The following is a 20,673-nucleotide window of genomic DNA, read 5'->3' as shown; positions in this document are numbered from 1 at the left end:
ACTCTTACCTTGAATTTTCAGCCATACCATCTTATCATACTGCCATTTCAGGGGCATTTTAAATCTCTACTGCATGACTGCCTTGAGATCAATGGCATTGAGACTTGATGGATGGAAGCGGGAACCTGCCATATCTCAAGTTCGGGGGGCGGGGGAACCCATGGACAGCCTTTTCAGCAGCCCCCCACTCTCCACTAATGGAGTTCCCACCCTGAGATGGTAAGGTTTGCACCACTGTTTCAAGGCCTTCAAGATTAAAGAGGTTTTCATTCCACAAAAATCTTACCAGATGACTTTTAATGCGTTTTTACTGTTTGCTAGTTTTAACTGGTTATTCTATTTAGGTTTCATGTGGCTTTTATGGTTTGTTTTTAATATGAGGACTATTTTTCCTGTTTCCCTTCTTATGAGACATGCCAAATTGACTGTTTTAAAATATACACTACAGCCAGAGTTGGTGCATGGGAGTAGGTGGGGTAGGCAGCCGCCTCAGGCGCCCCTCTCTCCCCTGAGCAGAGCCAGGGCCAGCGCTTGTATAGCATGCTCCTTGCACGGAGTGTGGTACGCAAGTATTGTAGCTCTCCCTGCCCCCAATCAGGTGTACTGCACTCCTTGCAAGGTGTGTAGTATGCAAGCATCATAGTGCTCCCCCAACCCTGATCAGGCTTCCTGTGATGTGGGAAGCCTGAGCAGAGTTGGTGCGGGCGGTGCACTGTGGCAGCGGGCACGCTTGGACCCAGGCTCCAAGCACACCCACTGCCACATGCCTCCCCCCTCAACTGGAAGTCAGGGCAGGGGGCAAAAGTCAGGACTGGAGCAGCAAAAGCCCCAGCACTGACCCTGACTACAGCTACTTCTTTGTGTTCAGACTGCAGAAGAAATACCAGCCACTTACTTTGAGGTTGTATGGGGGTTGTATGTCTTTTTGAAAATACATTTTGGTTTTTTGCATTTCATTTTCTAAATTGTTTTGAGTCCCTGGAGCAGGAACAAAGCATGAGAAATAAATCTATACTGCTTTTTCCTGAGTCATCAATTTATTTTAAAGAATTAAACAAGGAAAACACAAAAAGGAAGTCTCTAAGGTTAAAAAAACCCCACACCTTTCTTAGGAAACCAGCCTTAGCAGTGGTTTGGACAAGGGATAGTTTTCCTGGCTGTTGCCTGCCAAATTTGAAATTCCCTCCCTCATGAGAATGAAAATACCTACTTCTCTTGAAGTCTTCCAGATAAGTTGGAAGGGCTTCCTTTTCCAGAAGCCCTTAGAATTAGATCAATAAAAATTGTATGGCACTACTGGGAAATCAACTTCCATTGATCTTTACTGTATTCAATCACATTTAATTGCATTTTGAGGGCTTTTTATTAATATTTGCTGCATTTTATTTTGTTGTAAACTGTCTTGGGAACTTTTTAGTTGAAAGGCAGTGAATAAATAAACTAAACCAAACCTTTGTTCTCACTTCAAAAAACAGTGACAAGGATGAATTTCCAACTTTCATTTTTAGAAAAAGTCTCCAGCCATTTTTATTGCAAAGAAATAAGGGGAAAGGCACAGTGAAAGGGGCTAGAGAGTTGCTTTAAAAAATGAGCACCTGTTACATACACTGCTACAGTGTTATCTTTATATAATTATTGTGAGCTACCAATTTCTTTCAAAAAATGAAAATCCCAGCAGTGGTGAAGGAAACAAACAAAAAAGAGGGATTGAGAATTTCAACCCAAAACAAACCAGATAACCAAGTAAGTTGAAAAATGAAGACAAGTATGCAGAAACATCAAGGGCAATTTCCCGCAAAAGCTAAAACTAATCACAAAATCTTTATCAATATTAAATATTAATCAGTATTTAAAATGTTCATAAAATCCAAATGGCATTTATTAATTTTCCAAATTTCTTTATAAGCCATGCCACAATAAATATGGTTGCCACTCTCCAGTGGTAGTTGGAGATTTCCGGCTATTATAACTAATCTCCTGGTGACAGAGATCAGTTCACATGAAGAAAATGGCTGCTTTGGAAAGAAGACTGAAGGCATTGGAATGTCTCCCAAACCCCACCCTCCTCAGGCTCAACTTGCAAAATCTCCAGGGATTTCCCAACCACGAGCTGGCAGCTCTAAGATAAAGTATTGCCCAATGGTGTGTAGAGCTACATACAGGAAACCAAATGCTCCTACATATTAGGTTTTTCTTCTTTTTTTCAATTCCCGTGGTGCACCATTAAGGTCACCATTAAGGGAAGGGAAAAATTTCCTGTGGAAGACCTGTATTGGCAACTGCAGTAGCAACAGGGAAACTGCACGGGCTTGTTCCTGTAAGGGAAGCATTTCAGCCTCTTGAGCTACTGACTATTTTTAGGAGGGGAAGATGTGATATCTAAGATCAGTAGACTAGACCCAGAAGAATATAATAATAGTAATATAACGTCCCACATCTTACTTCAATTTATTTGCTTTCTCATCAGCTATGTTCAACTTTCGCAGCCTCATTCTTTCACGCGGTGTCATTTTCTGGACTTCAGATATGGCCCTCAGAGTTTGTAGATGTACCTTTTTCTGCCTAAAAATAATGGGAAGTGTTGCAGCTGGAACAACTTTTGGAACAAAGTACAATCATCCTGACTTATGTTTGCTCGTAACAATTCAGTATTGAAAGGCAGGCCCCAAAGAACTGTGAAGTTCATACTGTGAGCCCAAGAATCTTACATAAACCTAAACTTTTTGGATCCAAACCATAGCCTGCAAATTCAGATTATTTTCAATAGTCTCTATTATGGATATTGCTAGATTTATAGGTGTCAGAAAGAAGAGGTTTAAAAGTTCTTATTTTGACTTAAATTCATAGTTATTATTAATGTAATTATTCTGAATAGAATGAAGTTTATGGGCTTTAGAAGGGTAGTTTGTCATCAATAGAGTATTGGGAATCTCAGTGCTTGGAAAGCTGAACTTAACATGAATGGAACATTAACATAACACAGCCCTCTAATTACATTAATCTCTCAATACCCTACTTCTCCTATAATTAAATTATGTAAACTTAGACCTTTGAGCTCACTTTATTTGACATGAGTCATATTAATTTTTCCTAGAAAAAAGAACAAAGGGACGCCTTTGGTGTTTTAATAATAACATCAGAAATGAAAAAGCATATTGATGACCACATTATCTCATCTAACCTCATTATCATCTGTACCATGAAAAAAGATTATAGCTTTCAGTCATAGACTATGAAGTTCAGACTGCAGTAATTTATTAATTGCTTTCAAGCATAATAAAAGCCTTATTATTAATTGGTTTCAAGCATAATAAAAGCATTTGTAAATATCCTGTTAATGAGACAACATTACAATTAAGGTTGCTAGATGTCACTTATTTTAACTGATAACCTTTATGCTGAAAAGCCATCCTTTTTAATTTTTTTAACTATCCAAATAGTCAGTAGCCAGGGGAAATAATGATGATGAATGGGACTGGAAAAAGATAACACAGTTTGCATATTGTTAAGATTTTAGAGAGAAATCCCATCCCACCAATGCCTAGTTTTGATCAGTGTAATTGATGGGACACTTGTTGCAGTTCTATTTCCGAAGTGCATTTTCCTTGTGCCAGAGTTAAAAGCTATTCTGATTGATAAACCTTTTCAGGGCAATGGTTGGCAACATTTTACAGTCACAACAAAACCTATAAACAATCTTATTTGGTATTAATTACTATTATTCTAGTTAAACCTAAGAATTTGAAATATTTATTCCAACTGAAGTAAAATATTGCATTTTCCAAGGATTATACCAGTGAAGGTTTCTAAACTGTTTCTTTCCATGCAGGAAAACATAAAGGCAAACTTTCAAGTTCTGCCAGAAATAAAAGCTTCACACAGTTTTGCACTTACCTAGAAAGATCTCTTTGTGGTATTAAAATGAGAGATTATGCTTGCAGAAAGACACAGGAACCAAATATTATTTGTCTACATTTTATAGTATTTGTTAAGTTCAAGCTTAAATGTATTGTTTATAACCATATGCCATTGCAATACAAAACGACTCATAATCACACATTACAAAGTACAAATAAAATATTCATATATGCCATTTACACAAGAATGGAAAGAGGAAGGAAAAACTATCCACTAGTTTAAAGCATAACAGTCAAATCAGATGATCACCATTACAGCAGAATGGACAAATTTATACTGAATATACATGCTTCAGCTGCAAATAAAGATGCTCTACAGGAAACATATTTATTTATAGGCTCATGCAGGAAACAAGCTTTAACAAAATCTGAAAATTCAGAAAAGAATGGACAGTACAATAAATACTGTTTGAGGTCCTCTTTCCCTGGTTACATATCCAAAGTCATAACTCAAGCTGAGTTTTTTCATTTGTCATGAAGGATACCAAGATAATTGTTTAGAACCTTCAGAATCTCACCCTCTATCTATATGTATAGACTGGTGATTTCTAATCTTGTTTCTGTCTATGCCATGACTCTAATTGGCCCATCCTGGCAACTAACCTACCCTCTCTCTTCCTACATGTAATGGATGATGAAATTCTGTTTGACTGTATTTCAAAAAGTGTGCTTGCACATGAAAGCTTACACCTTGAATAAAACTTTGTTGGTCTTAAAGGTGCCACTGGACTCAAACTTTGTTCTGCTGCTTCAGACCAACACAGCTACCCACCAGAATCCATTTAGAACCTTGAAAGACCCACCATTTGAGGACTAGGCAGCCCTTCCACCCTTTGCCTGCAGTGCTCAGGAAAAATGCTGGGGAAAATGGGGGGAGTAATTAACATTATAATGATGCCATGATGTAATTTCCACCATGACCTTAAATCATAGAGTTCTGGATGAATGTTAGAGCTTCATGTGGACACCATGAAGTCACTTCCGGGTTACGCCAGAAGTGACGTCACAGTGTCTGCGCAATGCTGAAGAGGTCTCCCATCAGTCGCCAACCATGGGCTTATAATCCTACTGAGAAGAGAAATAAGATCTTGTCTGTATTATTGTTGGGTATGGTCCATCTCACAGCAAGGGTGACACAAGAAAAAGTTAGAGAAATCATTTTAATGTTTGGGAGGGGGGAGAGAGAGAAGTCTATGATAGAAGAACATGGTACCGACCAGCATGGAGCGTTGTTGTTAGGCTCCTGCCGATTAAGAACTTTGCCGCCACACCCTGCAGTTCTGCTCCGCTCTGCTCTGGAAAAGGAGTGAAGTGGGTGCTATAGTGGGCAGCCTGCTGTGACTGTGCAGAGACTACCATCATTGAGACACAGAGGGAAAATAGAAAGAAACACCTACGACTGCTTCAGCTGGCCCGGCAGAGCAGAGACGAGCCTCGGACTGGAGTGAGTGGCTGCCGGGCAATGGGCAGGAGGCGCCGACCCGAGTGGGGAGCCGAATGGGGAGGAATGGAGCTGTGAGCGGCAGGGAGTCGAGCGAGGAGGTGTGGAACGGCGAGTGGTGGAGGCAACGTGACGGTGGAGCACTCACGGTGGTTGGGAGGGGCTTTCAATCCCCCCTCCCCCCCTCTTCTGGTGATGAGGTATCATCTTCAACCCTGTAGCCACCCTGGCTTGCCCCCCCCAGCATGGCTGAGCCACAGCTTGGCGCGCCTTGGACTCTGATGGTGAAGAGCTTGCGGTGGTTGGGAGGGGCTTTCAATCCCCCTTCCCCCCCCCTTCAGCTGACGAGGAATCATCCTTGATCCTGTAACTGCCCCGCTTGCTTCCCAGCTTGGATGGGGTTGGCTTGGATGGGGCTTGACTTGGAGTGGTGGTGTGTGCTCCTGCCAAGACTGCACGCCCACAAGCATATACTGTAGAACTTTAACTATAATGCACTTTATTCCTATTTCTATTTTACACTATTGCCTATTGCTGTTAATGTGCTATTAAATAATTATCTATTTATGTTTTAGCTGCTAAATTTAATGGAACCTTATTTTATTAGTGGTTGATTGATGTGGGATGAATGAAATTGGGAGATGTATTAATCTGGGAGAATTAAATGTGGTTTAATTATTAATTATTATTAATTAGCTATTAGGAAATTGATTTACTGGCTATTTGAGTAGGAGTATGAATTGGCGTAAAAGAGGGTTGAGAACTTAACTAGCTTAAGGGATTATTATTAGCTGATTGATTGAGGGACCAGGTTAAGGGTTTAGTATTAATCGGCCATTTAGGGTAGGTTAAATTGGCAGGGTTGATAAAGTGATTGGGGGAGGGCTCTTAGTTAGCAAGGGCAGTGGTGACAGAGACAGAACTAGCATAGGACTACTCCAAGCTATCTAACACTGGTTGGAGGTGACTGTGGAGACCAGTGGGGGGATGACCAGCATGGGGATTCCAGTACTCCTGGGGAGGGGAAGATATGACGGTGGGAACAGACAGAAATGTAATGAAAGGTGGCGGACACGTATGGGTGCTCGGCCCCCTCTAGTCTGTGTCCCATCCCAAGGGTGACAGGGGGTGGGGACAGGTTGAACTACTCACCTCCGTCACTGGTGTTATGCAATGCCAGCTCCATAAATAATAAGACCGCGATCCTTCAGGACTTTCTGTGTGAACAGGATATGGACCTGGCATGCGTGACTGAGACCTGGGTACATGAAGGGGAGACGATAGCCCTCTCCCAGGTAGCACCCCCTCAGGATACTCAGTCTTTCACCAGTCATGGACTAGTTGGCGGGGGGGGAGGAGTGGCATTATTCATACGGGAGGCTTACTCCTTCAGGGCGCTACCGGCACCAGAGATCGACGGCATTGAATGTGCAGGTCTGAAGTGGGATGTGGGAGAGGGGTTGGCGATCTGGCTGGTGTACCGGTTGCCTAGCGCACCAGCCAGCGCCTTACTGTTCCTGATGGAGGCCACGACAGGCTGGGCGTTGGAACACCCAAGGCGTCTAATCCTGGGTGATTTCAACGTCCATGCCGATGATGCGGACTCCAATTGGGCAATGGACCTAGTTCCATGGCTACGCTGGAACTCTCTCAATTTGTAGCCACACCCACTCACCAGGCCGGGCACATGCTGGATTTGATCTTTGCGTTGGGGGTTACAGTGACCCGAATTACTGCTGATGCGGTGCCATGGTCGGACCACTATGCCCTGAAGGCCCGCATGGAGCCCTCCCCCAAACGAGCGTATTTTAGCTCGCCCAAGGAACCTAATGGACCCATTACGGTTCCAGAGGGAACTGAGGGATCCCTGGCCCCCTGGCGACTCGCTCGATGACATGGTTGAGCTATGGCAAAATCGGCTCACCATGGCCATTGATGAGATCGCTCCTCGGCGTCCTCTGCGCCCCTGTGAAAAGATGGCACCGTGGTATAATGCAGATTTGCGATCAATGAAACGGAGGCTCAGATGACTAGAGAGCCGATGGTGGCAGACTCACGATGAAGCAACCAGAGCATCTTATAGAGAGTATATGAGATCCTATGAGATGGCAGTCAAGGCCACAAAAAAAACTTACTTTGCGGCCAAGATTGCATCCGTGAATTCACGCCCAGCACAATTATTTAGTATCATTCGGACTCTTACAACTCTGCCACAAGGCAGACCAAACTATAGGGAATTGGAAATAGGCTGTGAGGCTTTTGCAACATTTTTCACGGATAAAGTCTTGTTGCTCCACCGTGACATCCCTGCCACAATTGAAACAGTAAGTGAACTTGAGGCTCTGTGACTGTTTTCAGCGTCGATTTTGGACAGTTTTGCAACACTCAGCTTGGAAGAAGTTGACAGAATCCTTGCAACTGTACACCCAACAACATGCGATTTGAACCTTTGCCCATCCTGGCTGATTAAAGCTTCCCGGATGGAACTTCAATATCCTGTACGGGATATTGTAAATAGGTCCTTCTCGGATGGGCTTTTTCCAACACCTCTTAAAGAGGCGATAGTCCATCCCCTCTTGAAAAAACCAACATTAGACCCGGCCAAATTGGCACATTATCGGCCGGTCTCAAATTTACCCTTTTTGGGTAAAATTATCGAGAGGGCAGTAGTGTTACAGTTGCAGAGCTTCCTGGAGGATGCTTCCCTCCTAGACCCACACCAGTCCGGCTTTCGCCCGGGCCATGGGACGGAAACGGTGCTGGTTGCCTTAGTAGATGATCTCCAGCGACAACTGGATCGAGGCGGGTCAGCAGTGCTGCTGTTGTTGGACCTGTTGGCGGTGTTCAACATGGTCGACCATCAGTTGCTGGTTCACCGCCTCACCGATGCGGGGATTCAGGGGTTAGCCTTACAATGGCTTTCCTCCTTTCTCTGTGATCGGGGACAAAGGGTGGCGATCGGGGGACGATCGTCCCAGAGGCATCCGCTTAATTGTGGGGTGCCTCAGGGGGTGGTTCTTTCCCCGATGTTGTTTAATATCTACATGCACCCTCTTGCCCAGATTGTCAGGAGATTCGGGCTGGGTTGCCATCAGTATGCGGATGACACTCAGCTTTATCTGCTGATGGTGGCCAGCCTGCCTCTGCCCCAGAAAAACTGGCCCTGGCATTACAAACTGTGGCGGGGTGGCTCAGGCTGAGTCGTCTGAAGCTGAACCCAACTAAAACAGCAGTCCTTTGTCTGAGTCGTGGTGGCCTGGGAAGGGAAATCCCTTTACCAGCCTTTGATGGGGCGCCACTGATATCGGTGCCTAAAGTCAAGAGCTTGGGGGTGCTACTGGAGCCCACATTGGCTATGGAAGCCCAGATAGCAACCACTGCGAGATCCGCCTTTTTCCATCTTAGGCGGGCATGACAGCTGGCACCCTTCCTAGATCACAGCGACTTAGCAACAGTGATTCATGCTACGGTCACCTCGAGACTAGACTACTGTAATGCTGCCCATGTATCGAATCCGGAAGCTGCAGTTGGTGCAGAATGCTGCAGCCAGGCTGTTACTGGGTCTCTCTATTCGGGATCATGTGCAGCCTGGGCTGCGGAACTGCATTGGCTACCAATAGTATTCCAGATTCACTACAAGGTGCTGGTTATTACCTTTAAAGCCCTATATGGCCGAGGTCCTGTCTACCTAAGGGACCATCTCTCCCCACATATTCCCCAGAGGGTACTGAGATCTGGATCACAAAATCTATTAGAAATCCCCGGGCCGAGGGAGGCGAGATTGAAGGCTACCAGAGAATGAACCTTCTCTATTGCTGCCCCCCACTGGTGGAACCAACTCCCTGATGCTGTTAGAGCCTTGCAGGACCTTGCCCAATTCCGCAAGGCTTGTAAAACAACACTTTTTCGAATGGCCTTCAGCTAAAGTACAGAGCTGCTTAACATCATGGTATGGAACGTAGCACCAAAACTGTTTTTAAAATCTGTTCAATATTTAAAGTGTAATTGTTAATTTTAATTGATCTTACTGTAATTGTTTTTACTGTTTTATGGTTTTATTGTTTTATTGTGGATATTTAATGATGTTGTTAGCCACCCTGAGCCTGCTTCGGTGGGGAGGGTGGGATATAAATGAGAAAAATAAATAAATAAACAAACAATATTGTGGAAGGTGGCTGATGCCACCGTTTGATAGGGTTCTCCCACTGATAAGCATATAATTCTCTGCTATGAGAATATGCATTCATACAGCTCCTTGTAGTGCAGTTTAATGTAGAGATTTCCATGCTAAGTAATCCTTCCTTCCTTGACTTCTAAGCACCTTCAAGAGATGCACAGAAATGTATTGGCTAAGTGTAAGAAACACTGCTTATGGAAGACAGGGGAACAACAAAAGAAAACATTTCCCCTGCAGTGCAATGTAACAGCTGTTGATTAGTGCAGCAGAGCAACACTAACTACAATCTAGGGACAGAAGGAAAGTGGAATGCTGGATCCAATTCAAACCAAAAAGGATAATTTAGGACAGCAGAATATAATTACCAACTTTGAAATTTCTGTTAATCATTATAGCATTGAGATTTAATATTGCTTAAATTAAATCAGGTTAATTTATGAATTATCTAAAATAAATTGAGCAATTTATGTGGGCACAGGAAATGCTGCACACAATTATGCTTATTGTAGTCATTGGAACAATACTATTTCACAACAATTATACATCAGAACAATAAGCTTCAAGCCACATTACATGAATGAAATTAACTTCACTTTATTTTTCATTCCAGTCAAAACCTAGTTAAAAGTAAGACAAATTTGTACAACCTTATTAAAATGCGGAAGGCCAAAGTGTTTGTTATGTTTTTGCATTTGAAATACAAAATATGTTGCACAAACATTCATCGAATCTTTTGAAAAGGGCCAAAGCTCAGTTCAGCATTTGAATTTTTTTAAAAAAAATCCTTCTTGCATTAAAATAGTGTTATACTCACACAGCAATAATGATATGAACTGCTTCTTTCTGAGAATTAAGCACCTGGTCTTCCTTGATCATATTTGTGAATTTGCACTTCATATTCTACAAGAGAAAGTAAAACAGCAGAGTAAATGCAGCAATTTATTTTATTACAGTATAGAATTTCATGGATTTTACAAAACTAGTGCAGTTTACTCAACTTTCTCATGCTATTTTTGGCTTTAGGTTGACTTTAGCCAATACCATCAAAAGCAAATGCAAAGAGTACCATTCTAGATCTTTTGAAAGAGCACACTGCAGAAAAATGAAACTCCACACCAGAAGGGTCCCCCAGCCATCTCTCTCTACTACCATTCCTCCATAGTTTTCTGACTGACAAAAATCTGATTGTTTCTCAGAGCAGGATCCTGTTTGTATTTCGCTTATGTTACTCCATACCAAGGGATTTTTTTGAGCAAGAACGCAGAGAAACGCAGTTCTGGCTGGCTTGGTGTCAGGGATGTGTGGCCTAATATGCAAATGAGTTCCTTCTGGTTTTTTTCTACAAAAAATGCCCTGCTCCATACCATAATGCTGTGATGTTTCCCGGGGTGAGTCCATTAAATAAGTAACTTTTCCTCAACAGATCCCACCTGAGGATTTGTCATTCTGTCTTCCCACTGTACAAGGGACTCCAGCAGGAATAATGTTCTGGGATAAGATTACAGTTTGGGTATGGACTGTGGCTGGTAAATATGGAGTCAAGAAAACTTGATCAGAACAAGACAGTGGATCTTTTACCACGTGAACAATCAAGTTTATTAGAAATAACACAAACAGAGGTAAATATTAACAAGTTACACAGTGATAAGTGATTTTTGCTTTTAAACTGTGCACACCAAGGGGGGGGGGTACCCTTTCCAGGCAAATGCATACTTAGTAACACCTTACAATATAGACTCATACTATAATGCTATGCAGAGTTGGTGGAAAGTGCCATCAAGTCACAGCTAACTTATGGTGACCTAGAGTTTTCAAAGCAAAAGATGTTCAGAGGTGGTCATGCCTCTGGTATTCCTTGGAGCTCTTCCACCCAAATACTGGCCAAGGGCAACCCTGCTTAGCTTTCTGATCTGATGAGATTGGGCTAGCCTGGCCAACCCAGATCAGGCCTGCAGAGTTACTTCAGTTTAAGTCTACTGAAATCAATAGATTTATACTGGAGTAACTCTGCATAGGACTGCACTGTCCGTAATCTAGAAAGTACAAGGGGATTTAATGAAAAACTTGATCCCAAACAGATCCTTATTTCTCCTGTTAGATTAGCCCATTCCATTAATTCTCATCTCTAATTGACCACTTCCAACTGCCATTTCTTAAGTTTTCTGCTTCCCTACACTCAGTTCATTTTGGCTAGTGAAGCTCCAACTCAGTGGCTGTAGTGTTGCTGGGTGGCTTTTACTCCTCTATTTGTTACAGATAGTTACATTAATAATGATGATCAGGCCTCAGATTCTGTGGGAGCTCACAGGAGCACAGCTCCTGAACCTTTCTGAGAGTTCCACCTCCTCCTTCTGAGAGCTCCACCTCTTTGTCCATTGAATAGTATTGCAGCTGCATAACAATCCCTGGATGAGCTCCACCATCTATTTTTCTGCAAAATGACCCCTGATGATACTATTATTAATCTAACTGAGATTGATGATGGGGAAAAGAGAAATAGGTTTCAGGGGAAAAAAGGATGGAGGGAGTAGTTGAGACGGACTGGAGAGCTGAGGCAGGGAATTTAAAAGTAAATTGCTGGAGAGATTAAGAAAGAAGAGGAAGATTGACCAAATCTTTATTTGGAACTCAGGGTGAGTTTCAGAGATCCATAGCAGGAAAATACTAAACAAACCTGATTTTGCGCCTATCTCTTCCCCTTACATCATCACAGTGCTACTCCAGTCTGCCCATTCACATGGCTAGAAAGTTGAAGCTCAAGACCAATACATAGAAAAAGAAAATGGATAAAACGGGCTGCAGCAGCAGTGTGATGGAATACTGGCCTGCTTAATTTAACTCTCAATATTCTTAAGGTTATCAATCACCTTTTAAGCAATGCAGAGAATGCTTAGAGAGGGGTACTCAGAGGAAGACTTCAGTCTATTACATAGGCCTGCACAAATCCTTGAGTCAGGCTCATAAGGAATATGATCCATACGCATTAGGCGCATGACAGCCTCATTTGTAGCAACCGAAATGCAGGGGTTCACAAAGATGGTCTGAGAATTAAAAAATGTATAAGTGAACAACCTGAGACAAAGACATAAGAACATAAGAGAAGCCATACTGAATCAGGCCAATGGACCATCCAACCCAACACTCTGTGTCGCACAGTGGCCAAAAAACCCACAAAAAAACCAAGTGCCATCAGGAGGTCCATCAGTGGGGCCAGGACACTAGAAGTCCTCACACTGTTGCCCCTCCCAAACACCAAGAATACAGAACATCACTTGCCCCAGACAGAGAGTTTTAACAATATGCTGAGGCTAATAGTCACTGATGGACCTCTGCTCCATATGTTTATCCAATCCCCTCTTGAAGCTTGCTATATTTGTAGCCACCGCCACCCCTACACAACACAAAATTTTAAAAAAATGAATCCTTCTCTCCAGGGCATTTTTTGTAGCAGGAACTCCTTTGCATATTAGGCTACACCCCCCTGATATAGCCAATCCTCAAAGAGCTTACAGGGCTCTTTTTACAGGGAGATGTAGCCTAATATGCAAAAGAGTTCCAGCTACAAAAAAAAGTCCTGCTTCTCTCTTTAGACTACACAACCCCTACACAGTTACTTGAATGCAAGTCTCATTAATTTCCATGAAACGTCTGAGTAAGAATGCCCTATAGTGCCACCCTATGCAGAGTTAACTACCAGGGCGATCCTAAGCAGTGTGACACCCTTAGCTCACTGACTTCAATGGACTTTGAAAAGTGTAACTCAGTTTAGTATGCTTAGTCTTTTATTTCTTCTCAGCACAGTTGCCTTTTTCTTAATTGATGTTTGAAAACATACAGTTTCATACAAGTTTACTGCTTGCTCATTTCAGGTACCTGTAATTGACCATTGATGTACAAACTTCTTAAAATCTCTGCAGCTGATGGCCTCATTGCAGGGTCCTTGCTCAGCATACTGAAATATGAATGGTATGAGATTAATCCATTGATTCTCTTGCCAACTGAAACTGCTGGAGCTGATACAAGCTTTTTAAAAACCCACCTGTGTAGAGCTGTGTTAAGTTCACTTGGGTAGGAATCTGGAAGAGAAGGTGCATTGTCCTCTACAATTTTTAGAACAACAGACAAAAAATTGTGGCCCGTAAAGGCATGCTCCAAACAGCACATCTCATACAAAACGCATCCCAGTGACCTAAAAGAGGAAATAAAATTGATTTAAAGATAAAAAGAAATTCTAAATTCAGAGCCTGGTGACTATTTTCAGTCTTGCTCTCCTTTTGCCCTGGCAATAAAACTACATCCTTTTCAACTGAAACAGTATATCTAAATGACATTCATATTCAAATTCACAAAGGCTGTTCTTCCATTGCTACAGGGCTTATCAAGCAAAATTGGATAGTGTGAGTAGTATAATTTTTTCTGGTGTAAATATATACACTGGTTTTGCAGGGTGTGTCGAGAATATTCCAAGCCCCACCCCATCCCAGTACCTTTGAAGGGACAGGAGAAGACAATGCCATTACCTGCTGGTGTTGGGAGGGGCCGTTGGAGCAGCCAGAACCACAGCTGCAGCACTGCACTGTGGCTAATGGAGCCAATGAGAGTGCAGGATGATGACATCATTTGCTGGTGCCAGTTATTGCTTGCCACCTGGTAGCAGCACACCTGCACAGGGGTGCAGCCATGGTCCAACAGCTCTGCCCATACCTCCTGAAGCCCATATGTATGGGTGATGTCTTTCATTCTTCCCCCCCTTCAAAGGGACTCAGTGGTGAAGACTGAGCCCTCCCCTGCAACCTACCCCACAAGCTGCTGCTAGATATGAGTCAGGCATTTTGATGGGGTGAAAACAGGTGCAACATAATATCTGTAGCATCTACATGACTAATTGCAAGTATTTTCATTGTATTTAAGCCAAATGAACCTTTCTGTCTTAAAAAGTTTACAGCAAAAGGCAGTTGTGGATAGTGCCAACTGGCTAACTCCTATGTCTTCATAACAGATACCACCTCCTTCCTCTGCCCTACAACATCCTTGAAGTAATTTGCAGCAATTTTTAAAATAAGAGGAAGGATCAATGTGTTCCTGAATAAATGCACATGTAGCACTTTTTAATAGAGAAATGCTGGCAGTCCAATTTAAGCATGAGGTGAAGGCAAAGTTGCCGTGGCATTCATCCATGGGTGAAGATCCTACTGTGGCTTCTATTTAAATGTTATGTCTACCTTTACTCTCAGAGACAGATGCAGCAGTGGCCTGGGAAGTAAAAACAGCCCTAGAACAAGCTAAGCTCAGGAGCATTGAGGAATCTGCAGGGGACAATCAGTGGTGCCAGCAGTGAGCACTGGCTCATGCACTGCTTCCTCCCACAAACGGGTATCAATGCAGGAAGAGGTGAACTGACACCAACTGACTGATTGTCATTTTGAGAAATTCCCCGGCAAATTAAATGGCCAGTCCACTCCTGGACAGATGGAATAGCAGTGCTGGAAGCTATTTAATACAAATTTGTAGAAACTGAGCAACAAAAGACACAGCTGTTTGTGGAAATTTGATCTTAAAACCAAGCAAATCTTGCATTTATGCCTTGTTTGAAGTTTTGTTCCTTAGCTTCTCCCATGTTTTTGAAACTTTATTTTTTCCCTTCAATTATCTTACCATACTGGATGGTGAGGAACAGGAAAGACTGACACAAAATCCATATCCATTCAGATTTAAGAAAGCACAACACAGGATTCACTTTTACTTTTAACATCAGCTGAATGAAACAGGCAGCTTTATGTTGAAAATCAGTACACATTTTGGGATCCCAGCCTTCATCTCCAGACTACAGATACCAGTTCCCCTGAAGAAAACAGATGCTTTGGAGGGTGAACTCTATGGCACTGCACTCCACGGAGGTCCCTGTTCTTCCAAGCTTCACTCCCAAATCTCCAGGAGTTTCCCAGTCTGGAGCTGGCAACTCTACTCACCCCATCCCCTGTAGATAGTTGGGGGGACCTGGCAATCCTAAATATAGCCAATCATACTCTCTTAGTTACGACTGTCCCCAGCAGTGTTTTCAGAAGGAAGTCAAGAACAGGAGCCTACCCCCTCCTCTCTCCAACCATCATCAACAAAAGTAAGAAACTATGCTAAACCCTTCATCATCATGGAGTTTACCTTCCTGTTCCACTGTCTGCCTTGAATAGAGGGATTTTTCTGATTTCTAACACTTCCAATCAAGAAAACTGATGATGAAAAGTGTACTTGATTCAAATTGTTAGAAATCAGAAAATACAGAAAAATCCCCTCTCTTTGAGACAATCATAGTAAGTGGAACTGGAAGGAAAACTCCAGAAATTGTCCTCATCAGATCATGTTTGGGAAAGCAAAATACTACATTAAAATATGGAATGGAAGAATGCCAATAAGCAAAAGTTTAGGCACACTTAATGTTAACAAGCAATTACACTAATATAAATTGGCCAGGGCAACTTTAAACATATGGCAGGTATATTTATGAAGAATATGAAAGTCACATTATGGCATCACATCAGGTGTATGTGGCCAATCCCAGCCATTTTATTACTCATATATGAAAAAAGCTGTGTGCAATTGTATGATGTCCTGCCCTGGATAGCCCAGGCAAGCACCAGCTTCTCAGATCCCAGAAGTGAAGCAGAATTGGCCCTGGCTGGTTTTTGGGAAGGAAACCACCAAGGAATACCAAGGTCATGACAGGCAATGGAAAAAGGCAGGTTGCTTACCTGTAACTGTGGATCTTCGAGTGGTCATCTGTGCATTCACACTCATGGGATAGTGCGCCTGCGCCGATCCCCGAATCGGTATCTGAAAAAGCCCGGGATTTTTCCGCGCTCGGCGCCAATGAGCATGCGCAAGCGACCCACTGCGCATGCCCACCAGCGCCCGCGCGGCAATCCCGCCAGTTCCTCCCTGACCGCTGAAAGCCCCTTTACTGAAGAGAGACCGTCAGCAGCGGGGAAGGAGGGCGGGTAGTGTGAATGCACAGATGACCACTCGAAGATCCACAGTTACAGGTAAGCAACCTGTCTATCTTCTTCGTGGTCTCTGTGCCTCACACTCATGGGAGATTAGCAAGCAAAGCATACCTGGAGGCGGGAAGACGGTCAGCCTGAAGAAACAGCTTGCAACACCGCAGCTCCCAACCGAGTCCTCTGCTGAGCATGCACGTCCAGCGCGTAGTGCTTCATGAAGGCATGCGGAGAAGACCAGGTAGCCGCCTTGCAGACATCGGAAAGGGACACACCCTTCAGGAATGCCACCGACGTGGCCATCGCCCTTGTGGAGTGTCCACGAACAGGTCCAGGTAGAGGCTTCTTAGCCAACAAATAACAAAGTCTAATCGTCTCAGTGAGCCATTTGGACAGTCTCTGAGAAGAAATTTTGGACCCTAACTTTGGGGCAGAGTAGGAAACAAAAAGTTGATTGTCTTTACGAAAACCCCGTGAACGGTTTAGATAAAACAGGAGGGCACGCTTAACATCTAACGCGTGCAGTCTGCGTTCCTCATCCGAGGAAGGGCTAGGGTAAAAGGTGGGCAACCAAACCTCTAAGTTAAGGTGAAACTGGGAAACCACTTTCGGGAGAAAAGTAATGTCTGGGGCCAGAGAGACCCCAGCCTCTCTAAAGGCAAGGTATGGGTAGTCACACCGCATCGCTGTGAGCTCCCCTGCACGACGTGCCGAAGTGATGGCAACTAAAAATGCAGTTTTCCAAGACAAAAGTTGCAGGGAACATGTCGCCATAGGCTCAAAGGGGCGACGAGTCAACTTGTCCAGGACCAAAGTCAAATCCCACAGCTGTGGAGGGGATCTAGACGGGGGATGAAGGCGGAACAATCCCTTCATAAATCTCTTGGACTGCGGGTGAGCAAAGACAGAGTAACCCTCAACTGAATCATGAAAAGCAGAAATAGCTGCTAAATAGACCTTAATGGATGAGAATACCAGCCCCTCATCCACCAAGGACAAAAGAAACTCAAAAACTGTGGGCAGCCCAACAGTGTCAGGTGACATTGGAGAGTCAACCACAAAGTCACTGAACTTTTTCCACTTCCTCTCGTAAGAGGCACGGGTGGAAGGTTTCCTGCTACTCTGGAGCACTTGCTGAACCCTGGTGGAGAAGTCTAGTGGTCGATGAACCACGCTGTCAGCTTCAGGTGCGGCACGTTGTGATGGAGCACGTGCCCTCCCTGGGCCGACAACAGGTCCGGTTCTGCCGGGAACTGGTAAAAGGTCCCCCTCGACTGCTGGAGCAGAATCGAGAACCAGCCCTGACGGGGCCACCACGGGGTCACCAGAATGCAACGTGGCTTTTCCTGCACTAACTTGTGGACCACCCTCGTTAGCAAAGGTAAGGGCGGGAACATGTACAGGAACCAGCCCTCCCACCGAAGTAGAAGTCCGTCTCCCAAGGAAGCCGGATCCACACCTCCCCTGGCACAGAACAATGGGCACTTCTTGTTCTGCGCTGTGGCGAAAGCATCCAGCTGTGGGTAGCCCCAGAGTTGGAACACCGGCTCTAGGAACCTCCATTGCAGTTCCCATTCGTGTGGGGAGGCTCCACCCCTGCTGAGAGAGTCCGCCTGTATGTTGAGGACTCCCGGCAGATGTGTAGCTTTTACAAAAATGTCCCACTGGAGACACTCCTCCCAGAGATCCATCGCCAGCGAGCATAGCCTGCGAGACACTGTCCCCCCCTGTCTGTTTATATAGCACAGGGCAGTGGTATTGTCCGTAAGCAATGCCACAGTCTGTCCCACCAGCAGTGGACGGAACGATCGAAGGGCAAAGTGAACTGCTAGCAGTTCTAGGTAGTTTATATGGCACCGGCTCAGTTTCGGTGGCCACTTGCCTCCCACACACAGCTCCTCCAGGTGGGCTCCCCACCCCCACATGGAGGCATCGGTAGCGATGGTTACTGTAGGGGTCGGCAGATGAAAAGGGGCCCCTTGACGGATGTTGCTCTCTGTTCCCCACCATTGCAGGGAGCGGAGAGTCCCGGGTGGAATGGTGAACCTCTTTCGAGGTGAGTCTCTGAGAGGCCGAAAGTGGCGCAAGAACCAAATCTGTAGGCCTCTCATGTGCAGTCTTGCGAAACGTAGCACGCTTGTCGTCGCGGCCATCAACCCCAGCATCCGCTGGAGCTGCTGAGCCGTGCCCCACCGCCGCCTTTGAAGTAGCTGCACCAGATTGATGATGTCCTTCGCTCTCTGCGAAGGGAGGAATGCTCGATGTTGTTGAGTGTCCAACAGAGCCCCTATGAATTGAACTGTCTTTGAGGGAGTGAGATGGGATTTCTCCAGGTTGACTTGCAGCCCCAGGGTGCCAAGAAGACGCAGAGTGGTAGCGATGTGGGTTGTTAGACTCTCCCTCGACTTCGCCACAAGAAGCCAGTCGTCGATGTATGGGAAGACAACGACTCCCTGCAGACGAAGATGGGCAGCCACCACACTCATCAGCTTCGTGAACACCCGAGGAGCAGTAGACAGTCCAAACGGCAGGACCCTGAATTGGAAGTGACGAGCACCCACTGCAAACCGTAGGAAACGCCTGAACGCGGGATGGATGCTGACATGAAAATAAGCATCCTTGAGGTCCAGGGTCGCCATCCAGTCTCCCTGATTGATGAGGGGCAGGATTGTTTGCAGCGTAGCCATTCTGAACTTCTGGTACAGAATAAATTTGTTCAGACTCCGAAGGTCCATGATAGGCCTTAGGCCCCCGTCCCTTTTGGGAACCAGAAAGTACCGGGAGTAGAAGCCTCCCGTCCTGGCCTCCGGTGGAACTACCTCTATGGCTTGTTTCTGTAGGAGGTTGTTCACCTCCGCCAGCAGAGGTGGGGAAGGGGGAGTGGTGACTACCACGGACTGGTTTGGGGTCTGAACAAACTCTATTTTGTAGCCCTCTTCTATGATGGACAGAGCCCACCTGTCTGTGGAGATCAACTCCCAGGCAGGCAGGAAAGGGCGTAGGCGGATGGATGAATTCCCAACGGGAACGACGACGCGTGCTTGGAAGAAGTCAAACCCCCTGCTTCTGGGAGCGAACCCCCTTCGACTTGCTGGGCGGTTGTGATCCATAACGGTTCCTGCCGTTACCCGAGTAGGGTGATCGCTCGGACTGGGCAGGGCGAGGACGCCATTGCTCAGGAGAGAACTTCTGATAAGGCTTCTTGGTCCAGGGTTTGGACCATTGCTTGGATTTGGAAGCCTTAGGAGCAGATTGGACACCCAAGTTCTTAGAGGTTTTGACACTCTTGTCGAACTCTTGCAGCGCCGAGTCAGTTGTGGTGCTGAAGAGCCCGTCACCCTCAAACGGCAGATCTTCGATGAAGGTCTTAGTGTCCTGGTGGAGCGTGGTAGACCTGAGCCAGGAGTGCCGTCGGATACAGACTGCAGATGTAATCTGTTTGGCCGAGGCTTCAACCATATGTTTTGCTGCGGCCAGTTGTTGTCTGGCCACAGCGAGACCTTCTTTTTGTAGCCTGGTTGCAGCAGCCCTCTTTTCCTCAGTTAACGAGGAAAGGAAGGGGGAAAGTTGTTCCCACACGGCATACTGATATCTAGCCATGCAGGCGGCATAGTTAGACACCTTTATGCCGAGTGCCCCCGCGGAGTAGACCTTGCGGCCCATTCCATCAATCTTCCTCCCTTCTTTGTCCGGTGGGGAGGAGTGGACCTTCCTTGCCTTCGAAGAGGAGGAGACGACCACCGAGTTCGGGCGCGGATGGGTGAACAAGAACTCAGCCCCAGTCTCTTGGACCCTATACATATGGTCCAGCCGTTTCGATGAGACTGGCGTCGAGGAGGGTCGCGCCCAAGGCTCTTTGACCACCTGGAGGATCACCTTGGTCACTGGCAGGGCAACCGCAGTGGATGTGTTCCTTTGCATTATATCGAACACATTGTCGTCCACTACTGGCTCCGGTTGCGTCACAGGCAGCTTGAGGGTGGCGGCAATCCGCTTCACAAGGTCCCCATAGGACTTCAGATCCTCCGACGGCGAGATCGGGAGATCCTCGGCCGTCTGGGAACCCGGTGAAGGCTCCAATCCCTGAACTTCACTCTCCGACTCCGACGACGAGGAGTCCTTGTGTGTGGAGTGCTCCGAGAGCAT

The 20,673-nt window shown here is 45.3% G+C and overlaps 1 protein-coding gene across 1 annotated transcript in view; it reads right to left on the bottom strand.

The window, feature by feature from the left end:
- The window catches only part of NEK11 (NIMA related kinase 11), a 146,642-nt gene that overhangs the window by 59,318 nt on the left and 66,651 nt on the right, over positions 1-20,673 (bottom strand). Inside the window, exons 7-10 of the mRNA XM_060248876.1 lie at positions 13,575-13,724; positions 13,409-13,487; positions 10,350-10,435; positions 2,443-2,562 (exon numbers count right to left, since the gene is read on the bottom strand). Of these exons, the coding sequence (XP_060104859.1) occupies positions 2,443-2,562; positions 10,350-10,435; positions 13,409-13,487; positions 13,575-13,724 (435 nt within the window). The remainder of the gene's footprint in view (positions 1-2,442; positions 2,563-10,349; positions 10,436-13,408; positions 13,488-13,574; positions 13,725-20,673) is intronic.

Source organism: Heteronotia binoei, chromosome 10 (genome assembly GCF_032191835.1).
Source record: "Heteronotia binoei isolate CCM8104 ecotype False Entrance Well chromosome 10, APGP_CSIRO_Hbin_v1, whole genome shotgun sequence".
Lineage (NCBI taxonomy): Eukaryota > Metazoa > Chordata > Lepidosauria > Squamata > Gekkonidae > Heteronotia > Heteronotia binoei.
This window is presented reverse-complemented; position numbering and strand designations above follow the sequence as displayed.